The sequence below is a fragment of the Meriones unguiculatus genome, chromosome 15, assembly GCF_030254825.1.
Source record: "Meriones unguiculatus strain TT.TT164.6M chromosome 15, Bangor_MerUng_6.1, whole genome shotgun sequence".
Lineage (NCBI taxonomy): Eukaryota > Metazoa > Chordata > Mammalia > Rodentia > Muridae > Meriones > Meriones unguiculatus.
Genome location: NC_083362.1, coordinates 4,476,370 through 4,495,771, shown reverse-complemented (window position 1 = coordinate 4,495,771; position 19,402 = coordinate 4,476,370). Strand labels below are relative to the sequence as shown.

The following is a 19,402-nucleotide window of genomic DNA, read 5'->3' as shown; positions in this document are numbered from 1 at the left end:
CCCAGGCTGGCCCAGAACTGGCTGTGTTGCCCAGCTGCCCTCTAGTCCCTGTCTTCCTGCCTCTGCCTCCCGAGTGCTGGGATCACCGGTGTGCACCGCTTGCTTTTTTACATCCTGTTTTCTTTCTTTGCTTCCTTCTCTCTTTTTAGCTTTGACACCTAGCCTTCCTGCGTAGTCCAGGCTGACCTGAAACTCATGATGCTCCTGCCTCAGCCTCCCACATGCTGGAATTACAGACACACACACCCAGCTTCCTGTGTTCTTTTTCTTGTTTGGTTTGGCTTGGTCTCACCATGTGGCCCAGGCCGACCTGAAATGTTTAGTCTTTCCACCCCAGCCTCCCCTAGGGCTGGGATGGCAGTTCAATTTTTGTCTTTGATGTAAATTTTGAGGATTTTTTTTAAGTGATTTTGCCTTCAGCCAAATTGGAGTTTTCCTTTTTTGAAAATAGCAAAAACCTCGGTAAGCAGGTAGTCCAGAGGACCCTTCAGCCACCTCCCTTGCTGGCATCTCCTGTTCTTAACCAGGAACAGCCCAGAAGGCTGGACAGCAGGTGTCCACTGCCGGCCCCAATGTCACTGTGCTCAGCGGGGCTGAGCAGTGTCCACGGGCGTTGGGCGCCAACCTCAGCAAGGCCAGCTTTGGAAGTTCCCTAGCACAGCCTGGCACCCAGCCCACTGGGGGGGGGCGCGTGGGGGTCACTGCTGACGCAGCTGCTCTGCTTGCAGAACAAACACTGCCTGCTGGAGGCCGGGATCGGCTGCGTCCGTGACCTGATCAAATGTAAGGTGTACCCCATCGTGCTGCTCATCCGAGTGAGCGAGAAGAACATCAAACGGTTCAGGTCAGGACACCCTGCTCTGCTCAGCCCTTAAAAACCCTTAAAAACCTCCATCCCTGAGCTCAGCCAGGCAGATGCTGGTGCGCGTTTGCAAGAGACAATGGGATGAATGGGCTGAGGTTTCCCACGTGCACATGGTTGGGAGAGGCTCAACTTCCTGTCCCTGAAAAAACCAAGTTCAAAGAGGGAAGTGGCCAGACGTGGTGGCCCGGGATTATCACTCGGCCACTCAGGAGGATTGCGGGTTTGAGGTCAGCCTGGTAGCATAGGATGCAGCCTCGAAAAGGGGGAGGGAGTATTCTAACACCTGCCACAATACGGGTGACACTCGAGGACCGGACACTGTGAGAGCAGCCAGGAGGGCACAGCATGTGGTTCCCCTCACAGGAACTCCCGGAAGTATCATACTCCTAGAGACAGAGAGCAGAAAGGTGGGAGCCAGGTACTGAGGAGGTGGGGGTGGAGTGTGTGTGTAATGGGGACAGAGTTTCCATTTGGGATGATGACCTGATTCTGAAATGAAACAGGTACTCACCATGTAGCCCAGGCTAGCCCTAAGCTCACGTTAGCCCAGGCTGGTCCCAAGCTCTCAGTACTGTTACGTATACTCACTGCTATAATCCCAGCACGTGGGAGGTGGGGCAGCGGGTACCAGGCATGTGTGGCCCAGTGTGGCCGGCAGCTGCGCAGTCCAGGCCTCTGTCTCACGCTGTGGGCATCACATGGCCTCCCCGTCTCCCTCTCACCCGCCGCCACAGGAAGCTGCTGCCACGGCCGGAGACGGAGGAGGAATTCCTGCGCGTGTGCAGGCTCAAGGAGAAGGAGCTGGAGGCCCTGCCCTGCCTCTACGCCACCGTGGAGGCTGAGATGTGGGGCAGCGTGGAGGAGCTGCTGCGTGTCCTCAAGGACAAGATCCTGGAGGAGCAGCGCAAGACCATCTGGGTGGACGTGGACCAGCTGTGAGCCCGTCCGGGCGTGAGCAGTGGACGCAGACACGGGGGCCCTGCTGGGGTGGGCAGAGCCCTCGGCAGGGCCGGCAGAGCCTCCGAGGCCAGAGCGGCAGCTGGAAGCCAACGCTCGGGCAGGGACAGGCGACTACCTGCGAGGGGCAAGCCTCGGAAAGCCAGAGGGGCCGCGGGCCCTAGGGGAAGGCACAAAGCATGCCTCCACACAGGCTGGGTCCAGGAGCCGGGACTCCCCCCGGGCCCTTCTTTTTCCGGCAATAAATTTTCTCAGTTCCTTGTTGGGGACGGAATCCTTTGCAGAGCTCCTGACCCCGCACCGGCTCACTAGCTGGGGCTCCTTCCGGCAAACTCAGGGAAGTGGGACCGGGCTCAGTTTCCCACGTGCTGGGGGGGCGGGGGGGGCGTGAAAAGAGATTCTTCCTACTCACCTCAGTTGCTGACTGTATAGGTTCTGGGCTAGGGGCGGGAGCTCACGAGCCACTCCCACCCCTGCAAGCCCCGCCCACCCCCAGAGTGTTCACAGGTTGGTCCTGGACAGATAAGCACAGCTGTTGTGAGCTCATGGGCGCAGCATTTCGCGGCTCTCCTCCGGATCCGGGGACTTTGGCGTCGCTCTCCACACGCTTGGGGTTGGAGGGTTGATACGGATGTCCCATATTCCTAGCACTCTGCCCCGTCACACCTCTGCAGGCAAGCACTGCCGGACGCACGCGGGAGCCTCTCTGACCTTGAGAGCAGCACACTTCTGTGGGCATGTTACGTGGAAAATGTCGCACATAATCAAGACGCCATGTGTCCCCCTTTGTTCTCATCCTACAGAAAAATAACGCAGTGCAGCCTGTAGCCGTTTCTGCCACTTTCTGAAGCTACCAAAGGGCAATGCTAGGGAGCTGGGCGTGGGCAGCCAGGGGACCCAAAGGGTTCTAGTTCTCTCTTCCCTGCATGCCCATCCCCACTCTGCCAAGGAGCCAGGCACCTTTCAAACCGGCAGTCCTGGCGAGGCCAGCAAGCATGGAGCCCTGTTCTTCCAGAGCAGCCCCTGGAAACAAGCTAACTGCTCTGGGTCTGCCGAGGTCCAGCTGCAGCCGTTTAAGCCGAGATAAAGCGCCTGGTGAGGAGCCGAGGGGTGGCAGGGCTGACGCTCCCACCTCGATAAAGCCTGAAGTGATGGTAAATTTCCTCCAAGCACAGGCCGTCCTACTTCCACTTACAAGTCTCGCCGAGGGGACAGACGTGACCAGAAAGGAGTCTCGGATAAAAGGTCTACTGATTTATTTCTATTTATTTATTTAAGTACGGAAGCCTCAGGCTGGCTGAGCTGAAAAGCCAAACACACTTGCATAGAGTTTGTGGGGAGGGGTGCAGAGGGAAGATCTGCCCCCCCCCCGAGATAGCCAAGCTGAGGGGGGAGCACGCCCAGAGTGACAAGGGTGGAGAGGGCAGGGAGGGATGGAAGGAGGTTCCCTCCAGTACCCCACATTCTCCACACTGACCTCAAGTCAACACAGCCTCAAGCTCAACACAGCCTCAAGGCTCCTGGGCCTTGTCCCCCACACGGGGCCTCCACAGGCTAGCCAATCCTCCCCCACACAGGGCCACCACAGGCCAGCCTGGGCCTCTCTGTAAGGAACACTCACATGTGGGCAGAGCCCAAAGCCATGTAGGAAAGGGGTGTAGGAGGCAGGAGGAGAGAGAAGGGGTGATTTCTGTGTTGTTTGGGCACAGAAGCTGTAAGTGCGAGAATAAGTGTGCAACCCTAGGCTGCTTTAAAGCCGTTGGGTACCTGGTTCAAAACTATGAAAATTTCCACGCTGCCTGGGTGGCTGGAAGTGACCCCCGTGCAGAAATTTGTTTTTCTTACTCTGTGTCAAGCTCATGTTCCATTCTGAGCTTCTCCCTCACCTGTCTGATGGGTGGGGATGTAAGGGGGCAGGGGGCTAGGCTGAAAAACTGCACCTCCAGGTTTATGTCTACAGGTTTCTATCTGAAGGAGGAGGAAAGGTAAGAGAGAGGAGGAATGACGAAACAGTGCTGGCCAGTGAGCCCCAAGGACCGCTGGGAGGTCGCGCCCAGGTCCCATCCCTGGCTTCCTTGCATGGGTTCCGGGGCTTGAACTCCGGTCCCCATGCCTTCCACACAAGTACATCACCAACTGTGCTATCTCCCAGCCTACCAACCTTTTGGGGAATGAACCCCTGGGAAATTGGAGGCATGAAGGCCCATCCAAATGCTGCTTCAAAATTGCATGTTTATTTTAACACTTAGTGTATGTATGTGTGGGGACCAGGGGACAGATTGCTGGGGCCACTTCTCTCCTTCCACCATGTGGCTTTCGGAGACCAAACTCAGGTCATCAGGCTTGATGGCCAGCAACTTCACCTGCTGGGCCATCTCCGGGAGCCCTCATCCTCAGGATGTCACTGTTGAGGCTGCCCGTGTCTTGTCTGCTCTGTGGCAGGGGGCTTCAGTCAGGGATGACTCCACTATCCCCACTCCAGGAGAGACCCCCTTACCCAAACACAACATAGCCAGGAGCGTGTGGGAGGCATCGTGTGGCTGAAGGCTTTGGAGGCCCAGGGTCCGGGATCCTTTCTGACATCCTACAAAAGTGGCACTGGCCCTGGGTGTGGCTGGGAGTGGGCTGTTTAACAACCTAAGTGGTTAGGAATGCCGACCCCACAATCAAAACTGGGGCCCATGGAGTTGGGGGAATGGGTCAGTTGGTAGAGTGCTTGCCGAGCCTGAAATCCCAACACTCGGGGATGGATGCAGGAGGATCAGAAGTTTAAGGATCTGTCTAGTAAGTAAGTAAGTAAGAATGTTAAAAGGACCTTGAGGAACCGGGGAGTGTTGCTCAGTGGGTAGACCATTTGCTTTATGTGCCTGAATCTCTGGTTTGATCCCCAGCATCATACACAAGCAGAATTCTGGAGCCTTGGATACTCTGAGAGCTCATGTCACCCTGTCCCTGGCTGCTCCTAATGAGCAAACACACGGGCCGTGCATCGCCCACAGATGGAGGTGAGGGGCGGGCGCTGTGGTGTGACTGGCTAGGTTTGGCTCCGAGGCTGCCAGATCCCTTGGCTGCCGCCGTTGTCCTTCCTGGACTGAGGAGGACACCCAAAGGGAGGGGACTCCAGCCCTCGTGAGGCCAGAGTCGGCCCTGGCAGCGCACCCAGCCCAGCAGCGGTGGGCCTAGAGCCACCTCACCCACCAGGCATTGAACTTTTCAAAACTTGGCTCTGCTGCATTTGGGCCTGGGGTGAAGGAACAGACCCTTCAGCTCAAGGGAAGGTGTTTGGGAGACCTGTCCCTGGCAGCTCCTGCCACTGCGGATGAAAAGCAAGAGACGGGCTGAGTCCAGGCCAGGGAAAAGCCTCAGTGGCTGATTGATGTATGAAACACTCACTTCCTGGGTCTGTCAGTCTGGCCTCAGTCCTTCAGGCTTTATTAGCGTCACCAACCTACAAGATTGACAGCTGTCTTTACTGGAATTACCATCCGTGCGGCATTTTCCAAGGGCCCTCTTTCCTTTTGCTTTCTTTTTTTGGGGGGGTGGAGGAGGGAAAGAGAGAGAGAGAGAGAGAGAGAGAGAGAGAGAGAGCTAGGAAGACTTCTAGCACCCTCTAGTGGTGAGAATGGCTTCACCATGCCCTCTGTGTACCTAGATAGGTATATATGTTTATTTAGGTATGTGAGGATGCTAAGGTGCACGTTTACATGTGTGTTCCAGCACATGTATGTGTATGCACATATATGGCTGTGTGTGTTTGTATGCATATGTGTGTTCTAGTGTGTATGTGGTTGTGAGGACTCAGATGTTCATGCATGTTAAGTGCTGGGGGTCAGATCTGCGGGGGCCATGTGGGCACAGCCCTAACTCTCTTCTTGGCCTCAGCACCTCCATGCTCTGGGCCCAGCTATCGCTCAAGCTGAGCAGACCCAGCCTTCAGTGACTGTACTGTCCACCTGCCTTGGACTCGCTGATCTGCCTTCAGCCGGAGAGGTGGAAGTCAGAAAGTGGGGACACAGGGGAACCTTGATTCCCTAACCCAGAATTCTGCAATCCTAGACGCCCTAATCCACAGAAGCATGGCATGACCTTGTCACCCCTTTGTGAGTAGCTTGCTTGAGCAAAGCGAACAATACAAGCAGTAGGATAGCCCTGCCAGGCTCCTGACCCTTCCCCTCCCCACCATGCCCCAAATGCCAAGACCCTTAAGGCCATTCCTCAAAATCCCCCTGTGGTGGTTTAGATGAAAATGCGCCCCCACAGGCTCATAGGGAGTGGCATTATTTAAAAGGGTTAGGAGGGGTGGCCTTGTTTGAGTAGGCGTGGCCTCAGTTGAGTGGCCTTGTGTCACGGCAGGAAGTATGTCACTGGGGGTAGGTCTCTCTCCCTCCCTGCTGCCTGTGGATCTAGATGTAGAACTCTCAGCTTCTTCCCCAGCACGATGTCTACCTGCATTCTGCCATGCTTCCCTTCATGACAGTAATGGGCTAAATCTCGCCATGCTTCCCATCATGACGATAACGGACTAAACCTCTCAACCTGGAAGGCAGCACCAATTAACTGTTTCCTTTATAAGAGTTGCTGTGTCTCTTCACAGCAATAGAAACCCTAAGATACCTACCATCCTCATCTCCAGGGTGGGCTGTGTGGAGGAGAAACTACCAATAGGCCTGGAGTGATCCCACGAGGTGGACTGACTGCAGCCACGCAGAGTCCAGTGGGCCTCTAGGTTTGCAGCTGTGGAATGGGCTCCACATGGTGGACCTGGAGGACAGCCCCACGCTCGTTGCCTGTAGTGTGCACATGGCAGCAAATGCTTCTCCTCCTGGGATGGGGGAATCTCCAATCAGATGTGGGTTTCTCGGTCAGCGAGGACAGGTGGGAAGGGCACGTCCATAACATTTGTCACCATCTATTTCTTCATAAGGCACCAGGGAAAGGGGCGGGGACTTGCCGTAGATGAGGCACCTGCCACGCAAGCGTGAGGAGCAGCGTTTGGATCCCCAGGACCTGTGAGGAGCAGCGTTTGGATCCCCAGGACCTACATGAAAGCCGGGCACATGTGATGTGATCCCAGCTCTCCAGACGTGGAGACAGGGGAAGCCCCTGAGCTGGCTATCAAGTCTGGGGTCAACTAGAGACCTGCCTCAGTAAATAAAGGCTCTTACAGATCTCGGTGCCAACCTCAGGCCTCTGCAAGCGCACGCACATACTTACACATGCGAGCACATACTTACAATTTATATATGCACGTATCCATGCCACAGGAGAACCTGCACAGAACGGAGTAGAATTCCACGGAGCTGGAAGCCAGGGGCCCAGCAGGTTCACCCTGTACCTCTGCAGGTTTCTGTGGGTTCGGACTGGTTCTCACGGAGACAGTACGGCCAGGTGGGGCCGTGCACTGTTATCCCAGCACTGTGTCGGCTGAGGCAAAAATGTCGGCAGTTCCTGAGCTTATCTACCAAGACCATGCCAAAAGAGCCCAGATAAGTCCATACATAGGCAGATAGGCAGATGAAAGAGGTGACTGAGAGAGGGTAGGTAGATAGATGATAAAATAGAGATGACAGATGATAGATGATAGTGGTGATTGATAAATGATAGATGGTTAGATAGAGATGAGATAGATAGATAGATAGATAGATAGATAGATAGATAGATAGATAGATAGATGATAGAGATGACAGGTGATAGATAGATGACAGAGATAAGAAATTGGTAGAAAGATGATAGATACATAGACAGGTGTGACATTAACCTGCAGAGGAGACTCGGCCTTCAGGGCTGCTGGAAGAGTGGATGTTGGAAGCTTATTCCTCCTGTCCCTGCACCTGCGGCATGATGCTTCGCCTCACGGGCCCTGCCCATCCTGACCCCTGTCTCCATCAGGCCTTGCGGATCCTCTGCCCTTTCTCTCACTTGGTGGGTGACTCACTCGAGGGCTCTCACTAGAGAGGTGCACCCTGTAACCACAGCCTCCAACCTCGACGCCGTCACAGGCAGGGTCCAGGGGGCTCCCAAAATGTAAATGCTTAAGGTGGTTTAGGGGTAAAGACAGCAGTATATATCCTATAGATGATGAGTCGGTAATGTATAGTGTGAGACTGTGAAATACATTAATGAGCTTGATTTTCTGTCCTCTATCATTGGCAAGAACTGCAGGCTTCCCATAGGTTCCTTAGTAATGGTGATGCATACCCCCCTCTCTCTCTCCGCCCCGCTCTGCTCCTTTCTCTTAGGAAAAACAGGCTCCCCGTAGGTAACCCAGGCATCATTCATCTTCCTGCTTCCACCTCCCGGGTGCCAGACTTACAGGTGTGGGCCACCACTCTTGGCTTACAGAGTTTCCTTTTATAAATCCAGTTATTGGAATTAACAGAGAAAGTGGGGTGACAACTGGGCAGAAAGTTTCTTCCACAAAGTGCTTGCTGCACTAGAATGGGGACCTGAGCCCCCTGCAGCCATGGGAAAAGTCAGGCATGGTGGCTCACAGCCATCTGTAACTCCAATTCCAGAGGCTCTGACGCCCTCTTCTGGCCTCTGTGGGCACTGCAGCAAGAAGTACACAGCCGTACATGCAGGCAAAACATCACCCTTACACATAAACAATAAAAATACAGAGATCCTGTGGGGAAGGTGGCTCAGCAGATAAAGGCCCTTGACACACAAGTCTGACGATCTCAGTCCAAGCCCCTGCTCCCGCATAAAGGAGGAAGGAGAGGGCTGATTTCACAAAGTTCTCCTCTGACCTCCATATGCATCTGCCATGCGTGGCCACATGCGTATACACGCACATAAAATAAACAAATAAAGACCTAAAAGAATAGATATTTCTGAAAATGTCAGCTCTTAAAGAATAGCACCAAAAGTTGGGCTCTGGTCTACACACACACACGCGTGCACACACATGCTACATAAAAAGAAAGTGATTATGCTTAAAGATGAAGTGTGATGGAGAATAGCATATGGCTGCTGAAGGAATCTATTTGCCTTGTGACTCTGAAACCTACATGTGCTGCTGCCCTTGGCACACACTCCAGTGCTGACTGGGCCACAGAGGCCATGGGACATCTTTTCCTATACACCAAGGGACCAGATGCACACTAAATGTCATTCAGATGGAACTAGAAGTTAGGGACATATGGATAACAGGACCTCCGACCTATCTGTAGTGCTAGCTCTATCTCTTTATCGCTCTACAACCTCTATCTCTATCTCTGAAATCCCAGGGGCAACATCCCTCCTTCCCTTTCTTTCCTCCCCGTCATTCCAAAGTAACCACAGATCCACTCAAGCCCAGGGCTTGCACTAGCGCCATTTCTCATTAACTAGCTGTGTAACCTCAGACAAATGACTCTTTCTACCTGGGTTTGAGCCTCTCCATCTGTCCAATCAAAAGGTGACTTGGTGGTAGAGCAAGAATCCCCCAGTGAGGGGCTGGGGTGTGGCTCAGTGGTAGACACCTGCCTAGAATCCCCCAATGTGGGGCTGGGATGTGGCTCAGTGGTAGAGCCCCTGCCTAGAATCCCCCAGTGAGGAGCTGGGGTGTGGCTCAGTAGTAGAGCACCTGCCTAGATTCCCCACTGAGGATCCTAGTGTTTTCTAAAGATGTTTTCAGCACGGTCTGGGGTTGTTTGTCCATGAACAGGCCCTACATCTAACCCCTGCTTGCATCTGACAGATCCTACCAGCAGAAAACAGTTTACACCTGGAGCCTATGGCTTTACCCCTTGTTTATCAGCCATGGCCTAGCCCAGTGGTTTCAACCTTCCTAATGCTGTGACTCTTTAATGCAGTTCCTTGACCCCAACCATAAATTTATTTTCATTGCTACTTCTTAACTGTAATTTTGCTACTCTTGTGAATCATGACATAAATGTCTGTGTTTTCCAGTGGTCTTAGGCAACCCCTGTGAAAGGCTCATTCAACCTCCAAAGGGGCCACGACCCACAGGTTGAGAACCACAGGCTTAACCAGCCCATCTGGCAGGTGGAGGCAGCTGCTGCCCACATAGCACTCTGCATAGAACTAACTAGCCCGCTGCCCGAGAGCCCTGCCTGGACATGCACTTAGACCTGGCAATTCAGGGAGCACGGTGGCCATGGGAAGGCGCTCACAGGCCCCAGGCTTTTCTCCTACTGGTTGAGGCCACTTGTGGAGGGTGGCGCTTGATGAGTCTACAGGTACCCCTGTAGGTCGGCCCGCAGGGAACAACAAAACAAGAGCTAGCACGGCTCCCAGGGCCTTTCCCTTCCCTCCCTGCCTCGCCCTCACAGGAAGCCATGCCCCTTTCTGTCCTGTCTCCCACCCAGCACCTCTGCTCCCAGGATGCCTTTGTCCCTCTCAGCCCCTCTCCTCACCAGGCTCTAGAGAAACAATTGTCTGCTGGGGAGTTGTGGTGCACACCTTTAATCCCAGCACCCAGGAGGCAGAGGCAGGTGCATCTCTGTGAGTTCATAGGCCAGCCTGATCTACAGAGCGAGTTCTAGGCCAGCCAGGGGCTGCAGAGAAAAAGAGACCTATCTTCCCTTGGCAGTGGGATGAGGTCCACATGGAATGAAAAGCCCCCAGAGGTGCTGTCATTTTTGCCTCCCTGGGAGCCTTCTAACAAACCAAAGAGGAAACTGAGGGCCAGAGATCAGATGTGACTCCCTGAGCCAAACACTGCTTTAGGACCAAATCGCTGGGACCCAGGCAGACTGAGCCTGAGCGGTCACTCACAGCACGTGCTGAGAAGAGGTGGCGCTGTGTAGACACCTGCGGCAAACAGTGCCCAACGCCAAGCAGGACCTGGGAAAGACTACCCTGAACATCACAGGGAGTAGCAAGGGGTTGGTGTGCCACGATATGGTTGGGTTTGGTTATGACAAGTCCCTCTACATCCCCAGGATAGCCTGGAACTGGCTATGTAGCCCAGGCTGGTCTTGAACCAACAGAGACTCTCCACTTGGCTGCACAGGGGCTCCAGTGTGTTACCTTTGGAGACATGCGGGAGAGGTGAGGAAGTCAGGGCCCCCAGTGAGCCCCAAGAACCGTTACTGTTTACATATTGGACCAGCATCTCCCCCTTGTGCCTGGAAAACATAGTTCCCACAACGAGAAGGATGGGGACCATTCAGCTGAGCTTCTAGAGAGCCACAGCTGGGGGAACAGGAATGACCTGATGGGGGGTGCACCTGCCCGGAGCCCAGGGCTGGTGGGACCTTGAAGTTTGGGGGGGTGAATCTGGACATGGTAGCATACACCTGTCATCCCAGCACCTGGGCAGCTGAGGCATAAGGATTGCAAGGTTGAGGTCAGCCTGTGCTACATGGCAAGTGCTGGACCATCCAAGGCTATGTACTGAGACCATCTCAAAGACAGAAAAGAGGGAGTGGGGACTTAGCTCACTTGAGGGCATACTTGCCCTGTAACCAGAAGGACGTGAGTTAGAATCCCCATCACCTACTGAGGAGTCTACTGTGGCAGCACATGCCTGCTATCCCGGCAGCGCGGAGGCAGGGATCCCTGAGAACTCCATGGTCGAAAGGCCTAGCCAAAGCTCAGCTCCTGGTGAGAGACTGTCCAAAAAATAGTGTGGGCATGGCCTGAGGAGATGGCTCAGTGAGGAAGGTGCTTGCCGCACAAACATGAGGACCCGAGTTCGAATCCCAGAGCCTCAGATAAAAACTGCACATCTTAGTGTATAGATCTATAATCCCAGTGCTCCTGGGCTGAGACGGACAGTGGGGATAAGAGAATCCCCAGATGCTTGTGGGCCAGCTAGCCTGGCATACTCAGCGGCAAGGCACCCTCTCAAACAATCGGGGAGGCCAGGACCAACACTTCAGGACTTCCTCCGACCGCCACACACTCGCTGTGGGATTGATTTGCACACCATACTTACACACACACACACACACACACACACACACACAGATTTTTTTTTTCAATGCAGTTTATTCAGGAACCTTGAACAATCCTCGGACCCCGGGGAAAGCCAGCCCACAGCTTAAATAGCCTCTGGGTAGCCAACCCAGGCGTGCCACGTGGGCAATGCAGATAGGTCCACATACATGGAAGCAAGCCAGATCCTCGGCCTTAGCCAAATGTGGAGTTGTTCGTGACAGAGAGCACTCACCATCGGGAAGGTGGAAGGCGGAAACCAGCTCCATCTTTAAGGCACAGCATTCCGCAGCTCTCTACAGTTCCCCCTTTTTGTTTTAGACGCATCAGGCAAGAGTAGAGGTCTGATCTCTGATATTAGAAATAAATTGGGACTTTGTACAGATGTTCATTTAGGTGTCATCCACCCAAAGAGCATCAGACCCGTCCGATACCTTTTTCTCAGAGGCGGGACCTGGGGCATCAACCCGCATGCAATCAGACATGCTCTTCTCTGGGTCCAAAGCGGCTGACCCTGAGTGCAGTGCTTAGCCTCGCATCCTGAGCGTATCATTTTAGCTTTTTATGGTATCCAACCATGCTTGGGGAGAATGTCCTGCTTCAATGGCTGTAAAGGCCTGAATGATCATGGCTGCATCACACTGTTGTGAGACTCTAATCTTGCATATATACCACAGGCAAACCAAGGAGACCAACACCAGAAGGCCTGCTAACACTCCCATGCCCGCCCATTCCTTCAGATGATTCATGGCTGCAGCAATCCATGTTGATAATCCTGTGGCTAGTCCTGCGTCCACTCTGGTAGAATTTACTGTGACAATGGCCACTCTCAGCTGCTCCATCGTAGTATCGAATTCTCCAGTCCAATTACCTAAAATATAGCTCGACAATTGTTTAGACAGATTTGCAGCACAGGAAAAATTCTCATGTTGTATGCTAGTGACACAAAGTCCAGCATACTTTCATTGACAGCCAGGTTGAGCGACAGATTTTTAAAATAATCAAATGAAGATCCATTGAGGAAGGCATCCAACATTGACCTCTGACCTCCACATGCATGTGCGTGTAAATAAACACACACACACACACAGACAGACAGAGAGAGAGAGATTTTTAAAATAATCAAATGAAGATCCGTTGAGGAAGGCATCCAACATTGACCTCTGACCTCCACATGCATGTGCGTGTAAATAAACACATACACACACACACACACAAGAACTTTAGCGTGCTCTGCCCCCAGAATGACCACTCCTCTCTCCTGGAGGACTCAACTACAAGTTCTCCTGGCAGAAGAGCACCCCTCCAGAGGCGAAGCCCACCTTTCCCCGGCCCCCACTGTGAGCTGGGATATAAATTAAAATTCAATTTCATTAGAGTGGTGAGCAATCAGTCCCCGGCTGGGCTAACAATGCGGGGCAGGGGGCCTCCCCGCCTCCCGGAGCTGTAATTCACTCGGCCTCCCCCGCTCTTGTTCCCGAACTGCTAGAGCTGCACTTTCCAACCAAATTTATGGTCCTGGCAGCGTCTGGGGCCTGAGTTACAGCTGCAGGTTTGATCGGGGACTGCATTATTCTGCATCAAATCCTTCTGTGTGACAGCCAGGGAAAGGCCTAGCGTTGTCCCAAGCTAGGCATTGTCCTCTGGCCAGCCAGGCTCAGGTGGAGGCCTCGGGGTCCCATGCCTGGGCTCCCAGCCACACACACCCACACGTGGGGCAGCTGTGATTCCAAGGCGCAGCCCACATCTGTGCCGTCTGCCAGGCACTGCTGGCTGCATGGAGTTCTGAAAAGGAAAATGGGGATGGAGCCCCACATCACAGGGCCGTAAAGTGAGGCATGGAGAGGTCACCTGAAGGTCTAGCAAGGAGACTCTGAGCCTGTACTCACAGAAATACTTCTGAAGAATGCACAGACCGTGTCCTCAGGTTCCAATACACTACTGCCAGCAGGGACCCAAAAACAACCTCCCACACCTAACAGATCGAGGAAATGAAGAAATCTCAGCGCTCTCTCTCTCTCTCTCTCTCTCTCTCTCTCTCTCTCTCACAGAGACGTAAAGAGAGAGAAAGTGTGTGTGCGTATGTGCTGTGTGCACATACGTGTACACAGATGAACATACAGAAGCTACAAGGGAACATTGGTAGACTCCTTCATCACCCTCCACCTTTATTCCTCTGAGGAAGGGCCTCTCTGTGTACTCCAAACTAGCCTGGATTCCATGCCACTCCTGCTTCCTTAGCCCTCCAAATGCCAGGGTTATAGAGGTGAGCTGTCATTTCCAGAAAGCATGCTTTTATTTATTTATTTATTTATTTATTTATTTATTTTTATTTTTTATTTATTCATTTTTATTTTATGTGCACTGGTGTTTTGCCTGCGTGGTGAGGGAGTCAGAGGCCCTAGAGCTGCAATTACAATTGTGAGCTACCATGTGGGTCCTAGGAATTGATCCCAGACCTCTGGAAGAGCAGCCAGAGCCATCTCTCCAGCCCCTTATTTTTATTTTTTTATAACAAAGACCTAAACAAAATCCAAGGCTTAGCACATGCTAGGAAGATGTTGTACCACTGAGCCACACCCCAGCCCCTCACTGGGGGATTCTAGGCAGGGGCTCTACCACTGAGCCACACCCCAGCCCCTCACTGGGGGATTCTAGGCAGGGGTTCTACCACTGAGCCACACCCCAGCCCCTCACTGGGGGATTCTAGGCAGGGGCTCTATACTGAGCCACCCCAACACTTTACCATGGAGCTATTTCCTCAGCCCAAATATATACACATTTTTTATGCATGTTGTCCCTCAGGGCATCTGGCTACATCTAGAAAGTTTCCACTTCCCTATCAGGAGGTCAGATGTTGAATACCGGTCCAGAGAGTAGGAATCTGTGGTCTCTGATCCTGCATCCACCCACAAAGGGGATGGCCTGCAGGGACCCTGAGGTTCTTTCATTAGAACTGGGTCACTGGTCCAGACTCCTTAACCTCTGATCTTTTTGGCTGGCCTTGGGGATTAGTAGCACATAGAGATTAGACAAAAGGAATAGGATAAGCTGATCTAAGCCAGTCCTCTGGTGGCAGCACACCCCAGCCCCAAGCCTCTTACAGAGGTTTGTTGGGGAGCAGAAGGGACAACCTGAGTCAGTTTCAGGTCTTGCTGCCCGGGATGGATACTCAGATCAACTCACAGTCTCCATGCGATGAGGAGTGAGCACACGTGCCATCATGAAGGTGTTCGGGGATCCTAGCGGAGCATCTGCCCCGTCCCCTGCCGTTATAAAGTCCCAGCAAAGGCAGCTTCCTGCTAGCTTGGCAGGGTTCTCCTTGGAGAAATGAGTGGTAAAGTCTCGTAATCCTGAGAGTTACCTGCAGCTCTCAGAAGGCATCTCTGCCTCCCAGGTAGGCTTAGAGCTCTGCAGAGAAGCAATGCCCGTGGGAGACTTTTGGACAGGGCTCACCACACCGTTGCCATCTTTAGGAGTTCTGCTGGGCCTGCTTGCAAAAGGGTATCATAACTAGGCTTGCTGACCCTTGACATTCCCTCACAGGAGAGGGTAGGGAGGGCCACACTACCCTCGCCTGCTACCCAGCCACCTTTCCCAAGCAACTGAATGTGCTTCTGCCCTAACTGAGCTTGGCCTTGGAGTCTCTGGGAATGGCTGGAGGATAGGTGGGGAACGATGAGGAGAAGGGACTCCATTTACACAGCCATGGGAGTTGTCATCTATGCTGGTTAAAGAGCTCGCAATGTGCCATGCTCTTTCCCATAATTCCTCACTCTACTGCTCTGTATGTAAGCATAATTAACTGATTCCAAGGTAAACTCTGGTGGCATTGTACCTTGGTTTGTCACTGGGACCTTAAGAGAAGAAGTGATGTTTATGTCTCTCCTGGGGAAAAAAAAATCAGCAGCAGAGATGCAGACATAGCAAAGAGAGCCAAGCCAGCCTGGGCAGCTATTCAGCCAAACCCGTCACCTCTTCATCACAGCTGTCACTCTCCAGGCCAAGCCACTGTCACCTCCCATGGGCACAGCGAAGTCCCCTCCCATCTATGGGGCTCTTTTCAGTCTGCTACCTTCCCTGTAACAAGAAGGTCAGCGTGTGTGCATGCATGCGTGAGTGAGTGTGTGTGTGTGTGTGTGTGTGTGTGTGTGTGTGTGTGTGTGTGTCATGCGGCAGTCACCACCATGTAAGTCCTGGGACTCAAACCCAGATCATCAGGCTTGACAACTGTCTTTACCCACTCACTGAGCCATCTCCTTCCCACCACCTCCACCTCCTGCTGTCTTTTTAACTTCTGTTTTGAAACAGGTTCTCTCTAAGTTGCCTGTGTTGTCTCTGAACGTCTATCCTCCCGCCTCAGCCTCCCAAACAGCTAAGATGACAGATCTGTCCCACCATGCCCAGCTAACATTATTGATTGAATGTTGAAAATCTAGCTGGGTTTGCAAGAATGCCAGGGTGGTCAGCTAAGAGAAGGGAAGAGGCATTCCAGGGTGGGGCCCCTGAGGTAGAAAGGAGCCTTGGAGGGGGAGGAGCCTACCTGGTTGGGAAGCAGAAAGAGAGAAGCCTGGGAGACTCAAGGCAATCTCCTCCCTGGTGCGGTACAGAGCCAAAGCTGAGCACGCCCCACAGTCCCTTCCCTCTGCCATGATAATCCAGACACCCGGCTCCCAGCCTGGAAATTGGTACTGGTAGGGCACAGGCAAGCCCTGACTCAGCTCCGTGGGCAGCAGGCAGGCGGCCTCTGCGTCTGCACCCGGGGCACAGGGTCGTCCTCCCCACCCATACACGCCTTCTGATGGGAAGAGCAAGGATCCCATTCCTCCTCTGCATGCTCACCCAGCCTCTTTGTAACTCAAAATGTATTTTTTTTTTCCTTTTCCTAATTAACTCCCTGCCACCATGCTTGCAGTAAAGGCTGATTTATTTCTGACTTTTTGCATTCAGGCAACGGGCTATTTAATCTCCACTGTGTGGACTCCAACACACCATCTCAATGAAACACAGATCCCTCACCCATGAGCATCTTGCCAGCGCTCCTCCATCTTCCTGCTGTCCACAGCTCTGCTGTCCAGGCTGTGGCTGTAAATCACGCAGGCTCTCTTTTATCACAATACCCTTCGACCTTTGGCCACACCTGTCAGCAAGCCTGGGGCTCTGTTTGCTGAGCCAACATCAGCGGCTTACTCAAGCAGGCAGACCCGGCCTTCGAAGGTCCTGGCATTTAGTCCATAAGGAAGCAGGAGCTTGAAACGGTCCGCCTGCCTGGCCCCATGGACTGGGTGTTCTGCCTGTAACCCTCAGCCACACACACATGCAGGCAATAGGTATGTGTTTCTAGGGAGTGTCTGCTGGGCACACCTGCCCACTCACCAGGCAGCCCAGCTACCGAGAGAAGCAGGAGCCTGTGGAGATGCTACATGAAGGTGGGGGATGCTATGACTTGGAAAAAGAACCCCAGACTTCCAGGTATTGCAGGCCAGGCCATCACTCCATACTGATATCGGAAAATGATGGAACTTTTCAAAGGTTAGGCCTGACAGAAGGATGCTCTACCGAGGAGAGAATGCCCTGGAAGGGATCCTAGCAGCCTGACCTTTTCTCTCCTCTCTCTACTTCGTGGCCACTATTAGGTGACCAACTTGCTCTATGATGTATTCCCATTGCAATGTGCTACTGCTACCACAGACCCATCATAACAGGACCTCAGGGGCCATAAACCAAAGCATCCAAGACCTGATCCAAACCTTTTTCTGCTTTTTAGGTTGATTAGCTCAGGTATTTTGTGACGGTAGCAGAAAACTCACACATACAGAGGCAAGGGGATCAAAAAGCCTGATGGATAACTCCATCAGGAATTCTCCAATTCCTCTGCTGTAAATAGTCCCACCATGGAAAAATTTTTGACAAGTAACATGATGCTGTTGCATTCAAAGCTGGGAAGAAACACCTGGACAAATATCTCGCCAGCTAATCTGAGATGGCTCCAGCGCATCACCACGCCACAGTGGGAGGGATCAAAGCCCCTCCTGGGACAATCACTAACAAGTCAAGTCCTCCACTGCCAGTAGTTGTAGCCCCTTGGGTTGTCAATTCAAACACTGTCTTTCAAAGAGAGAGAGTTGAGTCCTACTCGCTAGTGCCTGTGATTACAACAGTCACAGCACATGGCAGGTGGAAGGCCAGGTGAGCCTGTGCAGCCTTGGACAGACAAAACCAGCCTGAAAACAAAGGTCTTTCGTATTGGTACCAGACACTTGAAGATGGTGTGAGGGTGTTAGTGAGCATAAATGGGGAAAGGGGGACATTTGGACTAAGTATCAAAGGATGAGTAGGAGCACCTCGGGCTGGGTATCAAAGGGTGAAGAGGAGCCACTTGGGCTGGGTATGAAAGGGTGAGCAGGAGCTTGATAGGCAGAAGAGGAAGGGGAAAGAAGGGTGCATTCAAGAAGCACAGGAACAAGATCTACACATGGATAATTTAGAGAGTGATTTTAGTTGTTCGATTTGAGCGTAAAGTATCCTCCTTCCTCAGACTCGTGTGTGTGAACACTATGGAACTGACTGGGCGTGATGTGTAAGCTTTAGGAAATAGATCCTAGCCAGAGGGAACTTATCACAAGTTGGAAGGTCTTGAGGGTTATACCCTGGCCCTACTTCCAGCCCCAGGTTTCCTGCTTCCTAGTCCACCAAAATGCGAGGAACCCAGCCAATCCTCCAACTATCAAAAGTTCCACCGTGCCTCCCCCAACCATGATAGACTAAACCCACACAACCTATACGCTGCTTTGTTAGGCATTCGACACCGCAGTGAGAAAAGTTAACTACCCAGCATGTTTTGGAGAATGCTTGCAGGTAAGACCATGTTAATTATAGTTCATTGTTTCCATGGCACCCAGCACTGCCTCTCAGCGGCTGCAACAGCCTCCTCTGGCCACAACAGATGGTTCTATTTCTTTTCCGGAAGAATGAGCCCTCATTCATGATGATGATGGTTGCCTAGGTGGTTTTGACACACCCTAAATTAAGCCCTCAGATTCCTTCTGTACTAAAGGCTCTGGCCACATGCTCTGGAGCTGGAAGGCCTAGCGAGATATGTCTCTGTGTTTTTCAGGCTTCTTTATCAACGTAATCATTTTATTTATATATATGTGTGTCTATGTTTATGTGCGTATGTGCCCAGTGAGTGCAGGTGTCTCCCGAGACTAGAAGAGAGTGTCAGTTCCCCCGAAGCTAGGATAGCAGGCAGTCATGAGCCACCCAAAGTGGGTGCCCAATACTGAACTTGGGTTCTCTGGAGGGCAGAAAATCCTCTTCTGGGCCGTCTCTCCAGCCACTGCTCAGGAGTTTCTAGAGAAACAGAGCCAAAAGGATGAATATATGTTACAGAGGGGAAATTACTACATTGGCCTTCACAGCAGGGACTGGATAGCTCAGCAGTGGCTGTCTGCATATTGATGAGGTTGAGAACCTGGAGCTCCTCAATAAACGTGACTGGGTGCCTCAGTATTCCCAGCCTGGGGCTGAAGGCCAGCCTACAGGATTCCTGTTGGGCTGCGGGTCTCCAGACCATGTTGGAAGGCTGAAGAGGCTGGATGCTGGTGTTAGTCTAAGATGACAGCAGCGGAGTAGATGTACTCACAAGCAAGGAGAAAAGGCTGCTTTCCCCTTGGACCACCATTGAGTTCTGCC

At 52.7% G+C, this 19,402-nt stretch overlaps 1 protein-coding gene across 2 annotated transcripts in view; it reads left to right on the top strand.

The window, feature by feature from the left end:
- Card11 (caspase recruitment domain family member 11) overlaps nucleotides 1-2,096 on the top strand; it is a 114,389-nt gene extending 112,293 nt beyond the window's left edge. For both annotated transcript variants that reach the window (XM_060368042.1, XM_060368044.1), the window contains exons 24-25: nucleotides 729-844; nucleotides 1,600-2,096. In XM_060368042.1, coding sequence (XP_060224025.1) covers nucleotides 729-844; nucleotides 1,600-1,804 — 321 coding nt within the window. In that variant the 3' untranslated portion in view covers nucleotides 1,805-2,096. The remainder of the gene's footprint in view (nucleotides 1-728; nucleotides 845-1,599) is intronic.
- Nucleotides 2,097-19,402: the final 17,306 nt, after the last annotated feature.